Source organism: Pogona vitticeps, chromosome 1 (assembly GCF_051106095.1).
Source record: "Pogona vitticeps strain Pit_001003342236 chromosome 1, PviZW2.1, whole genome shotgun sequence".
NCBI lineage: Eukaryota > Metazoa > Chordata > Lepidosauria > Squamata > Agamidae > Pogona > Pogona vitticeps.
This window is the reverse complement of record NC_135783.1, coordinates 220,542,453-220,555,445: the sequence shown is the minus strand read 5'-3', so window position 1 is coordinate 220,555,445 and position 12,993 is coordinate 220,542,453. Positions and strand designations below refer to the sequence as shown.

The window sequence follows — 12,993 nt, the reverse complement described above, 5'->3', positions numbered from 1 at the left end:
CTCGATTGCTTAAGATGCAGAATATTAAGAGAGAAAAACACTTTAGGACACAGCCATGTCACCAGCTGTTACTCATTTCTAATGAAATTGTTAAGTGATATTCCTCATAAATAGGTCAGTGAAACTTTTGAATCACAGAGAATCCTTTTCTCTGTTTTCTCTGTGAAACGGTATTAAATTTGGAATGGGTAATTCATTAAGCTCATTAGCTGTCACTGGAAGAGTAGAGCGCTTTCTAAGATGTGGGTTGCAGGGCTTAAAATGTTAGTGCTTACAAATAAACATGAAAGCAATCTGTGCCATAAAATATGGGATCGTAATATTTTAAAGTATATTTTGAGGGAGGCCCTCTGGATTAATTATGAACATTTTGTAGAGTCCAACATTTACATATAAACAGGATGTATTATGGTGTCTTGTTAACTGCGCTTTAACAGGGAAAAAGGCAGAGAGTGTAGTTAAAAATCAGTCAAAATTTACTGATTATTTCTTTCTGAGATTAAGATAAGAAATTCTTTATATGTTTCAGTCCTACTTGCAAATTATGTTCTTTTTTAAAAAATAAAGCTCCAGGAAAAGCTACTAAAAATACAGTCATTTATATTAGTGTCTCCACTTGAGAGGTCAGTCCCCAACTGGTACACTAGGAAACCTATGTAAAATACTTTGAGCCCCACTATGGGAAAAAGAGTAATAATACAGAAGAAAATAACCCAACAGCTGGCTGTCCTGGCTCTTTTAATGACACTCCCCCTAGTTTCCAAGTTTTAGCAGCTACACTTCTGCTATGGATAGGTTTAAGAAGTTATTTTCATCACATGAAAAGGAAGGTGTGAGACCACAGAATGACTCATGACATTAACTGACTTCAATGGAAAATAAGATGGAGCTTACCATTGCTGCCCCTTAATGAGTTTCTCTGGCCAAGTACTGTAGAGATTTGAACCTAGGTGTCCTGAGTTCTAGAAAAACTACACCAGACTTGCTCTCCTAATCATCCCCAGTTCCTTCATAAACATCATATAACACCATCCTAACTGTGTTACGGTATGTGGTGGCGCTGTGGGTTAAACCCCAAAACCTCTGGGCTGCAAGGTCGAAAGATAAGCAGTTTTATTTTATTTATTTATTTATGCATTAGATTTCTATCCCACCCTTTTAGACAAAGTCTACTCCGGTCGGGTTCCATTAAACACTGTAAGCTAAAACAGTTAAAAACAATTCAAAACAATAGTGATTAGTATCCACGTGACAGAGTGAGCTCCTGTCACTTGTCCCAGCTCCTGCCAACCTAGCAGCTCAAAAGCATGTAAAATGTGAGTAGACAAATAGGTACCACCACGGTGGGAAGGTAATGGCGTTCCGTGTCTAGTCGCACTGGCCATGTGACCATGGAAACTGTCTACGGACAAACGCTGACTCAACGGCTTTGAAATGAGGATGAGCACTGCCCCCTAGAGTCGGACATGACTGGACAAAAATTGTCAAGGGGAAACTTTACCTTTACCTAACTGTGTTAAGTCTAGGATACTCAGAGGGGTGGGAACTGATCCTGGGATTGTATCTTCACTGTTGACTGATGCCTTATATAAATGTGTATAATAATTATCTATCAGATCTTAATCTCCGTAGAGCAAGTCTTCCTCCTCCAATGAGATCACTGCTTCCTGCTTTCACAAAATAAGTGAGCACTAATGCCAGGTCACCACTTGTGTTGACTTCTTCCTTGAGGAGATTTGCCAGGTGATTGCATTCAGTACTGAAGGCAGATTCATACCATAACTTCCTTTTATTCTCACTAACAAATATGAATATAATTAATGGTTTCCTTTAATAGTACTGTTCTAGTACAGTCTATATTGTCTCTGTTCTTCTTTTCTCATTATTATTATAAAATATATTTATAGAAACAGCCAACCAATCTTAGCAAGCATACTACTATGAGGAAGCAAAAGCTGAAATGCCTTCTGTGCCTGATATCAGGGCTCCTATTTTGGTTTAGAGATAAATTTGGAGCTTTGGAATAGATCCTGATACATTCCGGGCAAGTGATCTGTGCCTGATCCAATTTGATTTGTATCCTGGATCAAAACTGAATTCTAAGCCTCCTCAGCCTCTCATTAACTTGCATTGGAAAATAGCCGTGTTCTGTTTTTGTACTGATGCATAGGAAAGTTGGAGATACTGAAGGGGGGGGGGAGTAAACCACACATATTCCAGGAATCTAATTTTAGGGAGATGTTTATGAGGCACTGTTAAAGTTTGCTTAAGAAACAAACAAATAAACCTGGTAGGGTGAAGAGATTTGAGCCCATCTGACTCAATTTGTGCCTTTTCCTTAGTCTTCGAATCTAATCCAGCTATTCCTGTTTAGTCCAGACCATGTACAAATCAGTATGAATCACCGTGGTTAGTAATTCAGGATTCAACCAAAGCCAGTGCAAGGCCCTACTTGGCATACCATTTTGCAGCCCTGTGAGGTGACAGACAACTGAACTATGCTACAAACAATGATGAATAAAAACAATGAACAAGGAAAATATTTTGCTTTATGAATGTTTCAGATGATCAAGTCATCATAGCTCTAGTTGGGGGGAAAAGAGAGGCTAAAAGAATGGCTCCCAATCTACTGCATCACTGAGTTGACTGGGGACAAGTAGGTGACATGTACATGGGGGAAAGGGTGTGGTCTAGAGAAGGAATATTTGTATTCATCTCCCGGGGAGACAAATATGAATATCACCACCACAGGTGGCTGGGACAATTAGACCCTCCCCCAGAACTAGGCCATCCAAAGACTCCTTGAGGCATGGTGTGCATGGCCATTGCACCGCAGCAGTCACAGAAGTAGCCTGGCCGGGGCTTCATTGCCTCCCTGTGGTGCTGACCAATCTTGTGAGGAGGTGGGGTGATGAGTCTACACACTCGGCTGCTGAGTGGTCAGCAGTAGCGGGAGGTGGGGAAGCCCTCGCTGGGCTACTTCCTCTATTGGTGGCATGAACGACAAAGGGCTGAATGCATCACACCACAAGCGTAAGTGGATGGCCCAGTTCTAGGGGGGAAGTGTCCAACTGGCCGGGCCACCTATGGTAGCAATATTCATATTCATCTCCCCCGGGGAGATGAATACAAATATCCCTTCCCTAGTATGGATACAACAGAAAAACACTGGAGTCCAGAGATATTGCCTTTTACTAAAATAAATTAGTGACATCACTATTCATAATTCCCTTGTTGCAATGTTTCTTTTGCCAAAACCGTATGGAGATTATACGATGCAATTGGGTGACCATTTGACCCCTGCGGTTAAAGAGAAAATTTGGCGTGGAGATTATTTGGATTTCTTTGATCTTTTGAACCGGCAGGTGGACAACAAGGAGATTGACAGGGATGATGAGACAGAGAAAGAGAAGCGTAGGAGAAAGAGGCCTGAGAGAACTTGGGCTAATTGGGTCCCTGGCTTTATCATTTATGCAGGCGTGCTTGTAAAGGCGCAGCCATGGAGAGCATATTCCCTTTTTCAGTATTTCGACATAATTTATAGAGCGTACACGGATTTTGCGGGCCAGGCTTGGCTCTTGTACGACCAGGCATTCAGAATGAGGAGTGCCATCCAGCCCAATTTGCGCTGGGAGGAGCCTCAACCAGGTTTGTGGCTGCAATGCATGACGCCAGCCAGGCCCATTCTGGGAGATAGATTCGATAGCGGACATTTAAACAGGAGGGTAAACACTAATATTACATCCAGCTCTGGAGAGGGACAGGCAGTTCAACCCCGCTTGCCTTGTTTCGAGTATAACTCAAGGGGTTATTGCACCAGGAACCCGTGTAAATTCAGGCATGAATGTATTACATGTGGAGGAAAACATGCTAACTCCACGTGTTTCAAAGCCAGTGGTCAACGGCAAAATAAAGGGGCGGGAAGTGGAAATAAGCCAGGTGGGAACAATGGTCCCCCTGGCAAAGGGTCTAACCCCAATTAGACTTGAAATTTTGGAGGCTTGGCTTTTGTCTTATCCTAAGAAGGCTGATGCGGATTATTTAATGCAAGGTTTCTGATTTGGATTTAGGATTTCTGCCTTGGGTGAGAGGAAAGCTTATTTTGCCAAAAAAAAAAAAAAAATTACGTTCAGTTATCAGTTGGGAAAGCATAGTGCAAAAGAAGATTGAAAAAGAAGTAAAGGAAGGAAGGGTCCTCGCCTCTTTTTATAGAACCACCTATAAGTGACATGAGTGTTAGGTTTTCAATTTCAAAGTTCTTATTACATAGATAGAGCATTACCTATGGGCTGTTCGATATCTAGTTACATTAGACCCTTACCTAATGTGTAGGCAGAGGCTGTTTTGGTTTCGTTTCAGGTGATGCGACGGGTGAGTTGCGAAGACATGCGATGATCATCGGCCACAGTTTCGTTTATTGGTCGGCGAGATACGCGTCCTCTTCTGCGTGGGGGAATGAGTTGGGCCTAGGAGCCCGCCTGCACATCACCTGGCGAGGTGTTCGGGGTTTGGAATGGATACAATTGGGTAGATTGACAGCCTTTGGCCACTCACCTCCTGATATTTTGGTTATTCACTTAGGAGGTAATGATTTGCCTGGATTGCCTGGTAAAGGGCTGATATTAGATATTTTGAGAGATCTCACTTGGTTGAGACAGAGATATCCAACAATGCGAATTGTGTGGTCGACAATTATACCGAGGCTAGCCTGGCGAGGCGCCCGGAATTTGGATGCGGTTAACACGGCCCGGCGGGGCGTTAACAGAGAAGTTTGTCGAGGTGTCTGCAGCGGCGGCCTCGGATCCGTGGTTGGTCACCACAGGATCTCTGCAGGCGATAAGGACCTTTTTCGTGAGGATGGAGTCCACCTGTCCAAGGCGGGTTTGGACATCTTTCTGGAAGACATTAAGGGGGGCCTGCTTTTTGAGCTCGGGGAGCTTGGTGGCGGGCATAAGACATAGCTACGCTAGTCTTTATGCTGTGGCGGGTAGTGCGGGAAAACAGGTGGTCTCGGTGAGTCCCGTTTGTAAGTCAACCTAGCCAACAGCGTGTCTGACCTCTCGGCTCTGCCGATTGTGCAATCACGGGGCCGGTGTGGGAAGACGCGTTGGGCCATTCCTGGATCAACAGTCATCAATTAAAGATGGCTCGAGGTCTAGGGGTGTTTGTTAGCGGCCGGCCAGGTTCTTGCTGTCCGTAAGACAGCGGGAGCATGGGGGCCGGGGGCTCGCCCAATGGCGATCTTTTGGGGTATTTTGATACCCCTGGTTTCCTGTTTCCGCACTACAGCAGGCCCCCCCAAACAGTTTTTAAGAATTTGAATTTTGGTTGAATTAATTAAATAAAGTGTGGCCCGTTTAAATCCAAGCTGTTGTCTCGCGTATTTATTCCGGGGCTGGGGGGGCAAAGGGCTGAATGCATCACACCACAAGCGTAAGTGGATGGCCCAGTTCTAGGGGGGAAGTGTCCAACTGGCCGGGCCACCTATGGTAGCAATATTCATATTCATCTCCCCCGGGGAGATGAATACAAATATCCCTTCCCTAGTATGGATACAACAGAAAAACACTGGAGTCCAGAGATATTGCCTTTTACTAAAATAAATTAGTGACATCACTATTCATAATTCCCTTGTTGCAATGTTTCTTTTGCCAAATTATAATGTTCATTGCCAATAATCCCAGAGTTTGAACGAGGATTCAGGCTTCACAATGCTTTCTGTGTTAATTGGAGAACAGCAGATCCCCAAAGACCACATTGTTAGATATAGAAATAACCCAGTTATTTTTCAGGATTGGGGAGGAGTAGATCTATTAGCCAAGCATAATTATGAATTGAGCCCAAAGAAGCATGTCCTTCTGAGAATTGTAGTGACCTAGCTTACAGGATTGTTAAAAGTATCAATGAGCTACTGTCTGGGAAGCACTCTGAACTCGCTAATGCTCTTTCTATATATTAATTATCATTAATCCCTATCAATTTTATTAGTGTGCAGATGTTCATCAGTTTGTGCAGTGAAAATTGTGTACATTCTCTCAAGCTATTTTCAGTGCATCCTTCCATGTACAACAATGTTTGACTTGATGTGAGCCAATTCTGACTTGCAAATGGATATATTTTTCAGATATCCTGTCATAGAAGGAATCATTCCCAACATAATTTAACACTTCCTGAGTTCATTAGCCCACTGGAGCAAACGGTAAGCAATTGTATTACAGAATTTATGATTTATTTATGTAGTTCTTTAGATTTCATTAATCAAAATGTAATGCATGTATTTTTTAAGGATAAGTACTTATGGCTGCAGATGCCTCAATATATTAATAAGGTAAAGAGAGCTAAAGATTCAGAGGAAGGTTGGTTAAACAGTGAAAATAGTAATTTTTGGAAGCTACAAGGCATTGTAGCGAATAATATTAAATTTCAGTTACCCACTAAGTCATGAGAATTAAAGCTGACATTTCAGCTGTACTTGTAGATATTTATGGGATGGCATAGCTTTCCCAAAATAAGTATATGTGTTTAGCAAATTCAATTCAATTAGGTAAAATGCTAGGTGTGAAGTTGTTTTTTCAAGTAGTTGCTATTCAATGAAGAGAACAAATTGTTGAGAATAATGGAATAAATTGGCTCTTTTTTGTGTTTGCCACTTGAGTAATGGTTCTTTACATTTACAAGGAACTATTTGAGAGTTCCTATTTCAGATGTGAGCTGGCAAAACTTTGGAAGTTTAAGCTTAATAGGGAATATAGACTTTTATAAATAAAGAAAATGAGATTAAGGGTTTGGAGAGGAAGGATGGCTGATCATGTTGATTTGCTTTACAGAGGCCGTGCAGGTAAAACTATGGTCCACTATGGCTATGAGCATCAGAACCAATATTCTATAGCAGAGGTCCCCAGCCTCCGGTCCGTGACCTGGCAGTGGGCCGCGGCCTAGGCAGGACTGGGCCATGGACACAGATCTCCTCCCCCCCCCCGTGAGCACCTCTATGACTATGCCACATGCATAAATGTGAGTGTACTCTGCCCCCTGTGAGAGTGCCGCACATATGTGTGCAAGTGCCCCCATGAGCACACTGTGCATGCACGTGAGCATGCCAGGCTCCAGCGAGATTTCATTCTCCGAGATGTAAGGGCCAAAGCCAGAAACCTATCATTGAGATCTGATGGAGGTGGGCCTTTGTGACGTCACAGGGCTGGCTATCAGCAGCTCGTGCAAAGTGGACGTAAAGATTCAATGATGCATTTAAAGTAACAGCAGCACATCTGCAAGATGGCATAAGAAATCTAAACATGACAATAAACTCCCAGAATCTAGGATCACCAAGTTGGCAGCATCCTATTCCCTGGGATTTCAGTTCCCAAACCTGACAGCCAAAGAATAGATCCCAAAACATGAATTTCAGGGCCAAGGTCTGAAACATGTCAACCCTATGACCAATAGAACAAGGCAGGACTGTCACATAAATCATGAAGGCTGTTTCTTATATGCAGAGCATTCTCACAGTCACTCTTTATAAACTGTACAGCACTTTCACATGTTCTTTGCCAGTTAGCAAGGATTTTTTAAAAAATAAAATTTCAGTATACATCACCAACCACCGATGCTGAAGAGGCTGAAATTGACCAATTCTATGAAGACTTACAAAACCTTCTAGAACTGACACCAAAGAAAGATGTTCTTGTCATTATAGAGGACTGTAATGTTAAAGTAGGGAGTCAAGAGATAAAAAGAACAACAGGTAAGTTTGGCCTTGGAGTTCAAAATGAAGCAGGGAAAAGGCTAATAGAGTTTTGTCAAGAAAACAAGCTGGTCATCACAATACTATTTTCCAACAACACAAGAGGTGACTCTACATATGGACATCACCAGATGGGTAATACCAAAATCAGATTGATTATGTTCTCTGCAGCCAAAGATGTAGAAGCTCTATACAGTCAGCAAAAACAAGACCTGGAGCCAAGATTGTGGCTCTGATCATCAGCTTCTTATAATACAATTCAAGCTTAAACTGAAGAAAGTAGGAAAAACCACTGGGCTAGTCAGTTATAATCTAAACCAAATCACTTATGGATATGCAGTGGAAGTGAAGAACTAATTTAAGGAACTCAATTTGGTGGACAGAGTACCTGAAGAACTATGGATGGAGGCCCGTAACATTGTACAGGAGGCAGCAACAAAAACCATCCCAAAGAAAAAGGAAATGCAAGAAAGCAAAGTGACTGTCCAACGAGGCCTTCAAATTGGGAGAGGCCATGATGCACCGCCTGCCTCCAGGCTGAACACTACGATGTCAGGATTTCCCATCTGTTGAGGTCCATTCCTAAGGCCTTCAGATCCTGCTTGCAGATATCCTTGTATCGCAGCTGTGGTCTCCCTCTGGGGCGATTTCCCTGCACTATATCTACATACAGGAGATATGTTGGAATCCAACCATCAGCCATTCTCACAACATGCCTAAGCCAACATACACGTCACTGTTTTAGTAATGTATACATGCTAAAAATTCCAACTTGTTCTAGAACTACTCTATTTGGAACTTTGTCCTGCCAGGTGATACCAAAAATGTGTCGGAGACAATGCATATGGAACGTGTTCAGCTTCCTCTCCTGCCGTGCACAAAGGGTCCAGGAGTGTGCTAAGGACACAGGCTCAATAGACCAGGACCTTGGTATATGCCTTCAGCTTCTTATTAAGCCATACTCTCTTTGTGAGCCTTGAGAACGTGGTAGCTGCTTTGCCAATGCGTTTATCCAGCTCAACATCTAGGGACAGAGTTTCAGAGATGGTTGAGCCAAGGTACACAAAGTCATGAACAATCTCCAATTCTTGCGTGCATATCGTAATAGAGGGAGGTGAGTCCACATCCTGGCCTATGACTTGTGTTTTCTTCAGGCTTGTTCCCATCTGGTCCCATCACCTCCTGGCAAATAGAAAGGGAAGATATGGAGATAGTGACAGATTTTACTTTCTTGGGCTCCATGATTATTGCAGATGGTGACAGCAGCCACGAAATTGAACAACACCTGCTTCTTGAGAGGAAAGCAATGACAAACCTAGACAATATCTTAAAAAGCAGAGATATCACCTTGCCGACAAAGGTCTGCATAGTCAAAGCTATGGTTTTTCCAGTAGCGATGTATGGAAGTGAGAGTTGGACTATAAAGAAGGCTGACCGCCGAAGAATTGATGCTTTTGAATTGTGGTGCTGGATGAGACTCTTTAGAGTCCCCTGGACTACAAGGAGATCAACCCTGAGTGCTCACTGGAAGGACGGATCTGAATCTGAGGCTCCAATACTTTAGCCATTTCATGAGAAGACTCCTTGGAAAAGACTCTGATGTTGGGAAAGTGTGAAGGCAGGAGGAGTACTGGATGACACAGGACGAGATGTTTGGACAGTGTCATTGAAGATACCAACATGAATTTGACCCAACTCTGGGAGGCAGTGGAAGACAGGAGGGCCTGATGTGCTCTGGTTCATGGGGTCACAAAGAGTAGGACAAGACTTAATGTCTAAACAAGAACAATACATCACCTGCATATATAAAAATGAATTATAATTTCCATTTTCCTGTTTTGTGTTGTGAAATGACTTGTTCTGTCCTTTTGGCCAGAAGGCTTTACAGGAAGTCCAAACTCAGCTAGTGGCAATTGGCAAGGTTTGTTAATTCTAGAATGGCCTTGCTTAATCATGCTTAATATATGGCTTATTAGTGGATTAATATATGGAATAAAAGATATTCCATATGTTTTCTTCTTTACCTTATAAACTTAGAGATAAGCTCACTTCTGGGCAGTTTTTTCATGGGCTTGTTATGTGTATTGAGATTTTTTTTTAAAAAAATTAAGTTGTCTTTGTTAATTTCTTCAGATGTTCCATTCCTGCAAATGACAATTATCAAGATGAAGATGAAGGTATAAGTAACCTTCTCCATTCAGTTCAAGAAAAGGAGACCTTTCTTAACGTGCATCCTTTTGTGGGTCTATAGTCATTCCCTATGTCCGCAACATAATTAAAGGCTGATGTTACCACAGTGGCATAGGAGTTTTTCCATGGTCCACATCCATAACGTTCCAATGCCATCTCCTTTGGAGTACTGAGAGTAAATCCTCTGCATAAGAATATTGCCTGATTTCAGGGTTGACCATGCTGAGAGTTACTACATTATTCTCCACATCTAAGCAGTTCTTCCATGAAGGTTTCACCACCTTAATTCATAAAGGCACACCATGAGTAAATGGCTACCATATCCTTGCACAAGTATGAACTGGGCAAGGAAGCCCTTCTTAAAAATAGAGTTCCATATATATACAGAACTTCCACAAGAAATATGCATCTAATGGCCTGTGAATATATTTGACTCTTCTTGGATTTAGACCTGATTCTTCAGGTCCCAGTAAAACTAGGAATAGCTTTTCTGACTCACTTCACTTTTCTGCCCCTCCCCATTATATGAAACATATTTATTTTATGACATATATCCCTTATCCCAGAATCTCAAGGTAGATTACAGAGCTGTATAAAATGATTTTAAAACACAAGATGTTTAAAACACAAAAATGAAACATTAAAATACAAACATGCACACAGGCAGAGCAGGACCTAAATCCTAGCTGGTAATCCCAGCTAGGGCAGAGCTATTCAATCAATTGTCCAAACTTTTTTTGCTACCTGAGGACGAGCAACCGATTTTACCCTTTGCCACCAAAGTGCATAGTTCTCAAATTTGGCCCAGCTATTTTGCTACCTGAGGCAGAAAATTCCACATTCACTTATTCCCATCTTTCAAGGTGAAAATAACAATGAAAATAACAAATTAAATAACTAAAGTTTTCTGCTATTTTATCATATCCCAAAATTACTATTTGAGGAAACTGTCTTACTCTAATTGTAGGGATATTCCTGCATACAGAAGTACCATACTGCATTGCCATATAGATGCTATTCAATGTATGAAATCTGAAGATTTGCATAAGTATCTTAAAATTTAGACTCTAAATATAGCCCTTGCATCTTTTGCCATCTGAGCTCTTTTTTTTCTACTCCTCCCTCAACCTTTCCTCAGCTGGAAAGGTACAGGAAGGGCAACACTAAAAAAATAAACAAACAAACAAGTCAATGATGGATATTTATTGAGGCAGAAAAGATAGCAAGTGCTGTAAGGGCATTTCATGTTCAGTAACCTCATGTCATCCATTTGTGGAAGGACTGAAAGGATAATCTGAATTCTCTTGGAAGGACTGTGATGAAAACATTTTAACAGATGAACTACAATATAATGCCCATCTTCAAAGTCTCCCAAACTGACGACATCGCACCATACTACTTGGTGTTGGAATCACCTCTGCAGAAGAGACACCAAGCGGACTGCTCATACTTGGCTTTGAAACCACCTCTTGAAATCACACTGACCACTCCCCATCCCAATCAACCTCCAGATCCCCAGGTTCAATTTCCAAACAGTGCTGCAAGTCCACCCACCAGACTATACAACCAATAAAAACTAAATGTGCAATCCCATCGATTTCAATGCCATTACTTTCAATAGCTGTCCAACACGCAATTGCAGCCTCTTCTTCAGTACTGAGGTCCCTGACCCCGCAACTAGTCACAGACAAAGCATGGGGAGAAATTGCATCTGCTCCCCAGCCATCTAAGCACTCCCGAAATCGAAGAGCTCAGAATTGATCCTTGGTATCAGACGAAAACTCTGCAACCTTACTGAGATCATCTCTAAGTCAATGAGGGTCAATCATAAGCACTGTGCTCTTGAAATTGACCCAGCAACATTGCAAACCAAACATTCAACTTCAAAAAAGAAATCTGTAGATATGTCTTGCCATACCACCTTCATCCTGGTCACTCACCTGCACAAAAAATACACTGTTAGCAACAGCTTCAGTGATTCTGACCCTTCTGACAGAGAACTCTCTGATGACTCACCCTCCATCCTCATAACAACCCCCAAGTCAGAACAAGGGGATACTAACCCTCTGTCCCCTCTGAAGACTTCAGGTCCTATCCTGATCCAGTCCTCCATATGGCTAAATCACTACAACTCAAGATCCAGCCACTACCCTCACCACAGTCAAATCCACTCTATGACGGCATCAACAAAAATGCTGCTATCCTGTTCATACTAGCATTCTTCCCTTCTTTCTGGATCTGGTAAAGGAATCATGGCAGAAGCCATCTACTTTGCCCCCCAACATCAAGGCAAGCAGAGAACTTCTACAAGATTGATGACAAGGAGGCCACTTTCCTTGTTAAAAATCCTCAGCCCAAGTCTATGATCGTTCAGGCACCCCAGCCAAGATCCAAAAGAAAATATTGAACTTAGCTTTCCAACAGGAGACCCTGGCTCTGGCAACTGGAAATGCAAGCCACTCATCATGCCCCTGAATGTGCTGTAAAGAACATGACTGGCACAGGGTCATTATACGTGGCTGTCTGTGAGTGTCTCAGAGGACTCAAGAACACACAGTGAGGGTCTCTTTACTGATGTCAGATGGCATAATGGACAATCTGTATAAGATCGCATATGACTTCCCATAATCCAAGATCAACACCCTTCACACTCTCCATCATGACAATGTCACCTTACTAGTGCCATACATCAACATATGGCACATTGTCACCAGTGACTACTGGGTCTTAACCATAGTCAAACATAGAGTTCACATCTTTCTCTCTGTTAGGCTACTTTAGAATTACACCATCTCAAGTTGTACAAAAGGAGATAGCTGCGCTTCTCCAGAAAGATGCCTTACAGAGGGTCCCTCTTGAGTCCCAGCATGATGGCTTCCACTCCAGTTACTTTACTGTTCCTCCAAACGATGGGGGACTGAGGGTTCATTCTAGACTTGAGGGATGTGAACGCATACATAAGCACCAAGAAATTTAGGATGGTAACTTTAGAGATAATCTTGCCATTTTTCAAAAAAAAAAGGAGACTGGTTTACTGTGATAGCTTCAAGGATGCTTAC

The 12,993-nt window shown here is 42.2% G+C and overlaps 1 protein-coding gene across 3 annotated transcripts in view; it reads left to right on the top strand.

The window, feature by feature from the left end:
- The window catches only part of ARHGAP15 (Rho GTPase activating protein 15), a 541,978-nt gene that overhangs the window by 55,038 nt on the left and 473,947 nt on the right, over positions 1-12,993 (top strand). For all 3 annotated transcript variants that reach the window (XM_020784230.3, XM_020784231.3, XM_020784228.3), the window contains exon 3: positions 6,125-6,199. In XM_020784230.3, coding sequence (XP_020639889.3) covers positions 6,125-6,199 — 75 coding nt within the window. The remainder of the gene's footprint in view (positions 1-6,124; positions 6,200-12,993) is intronic.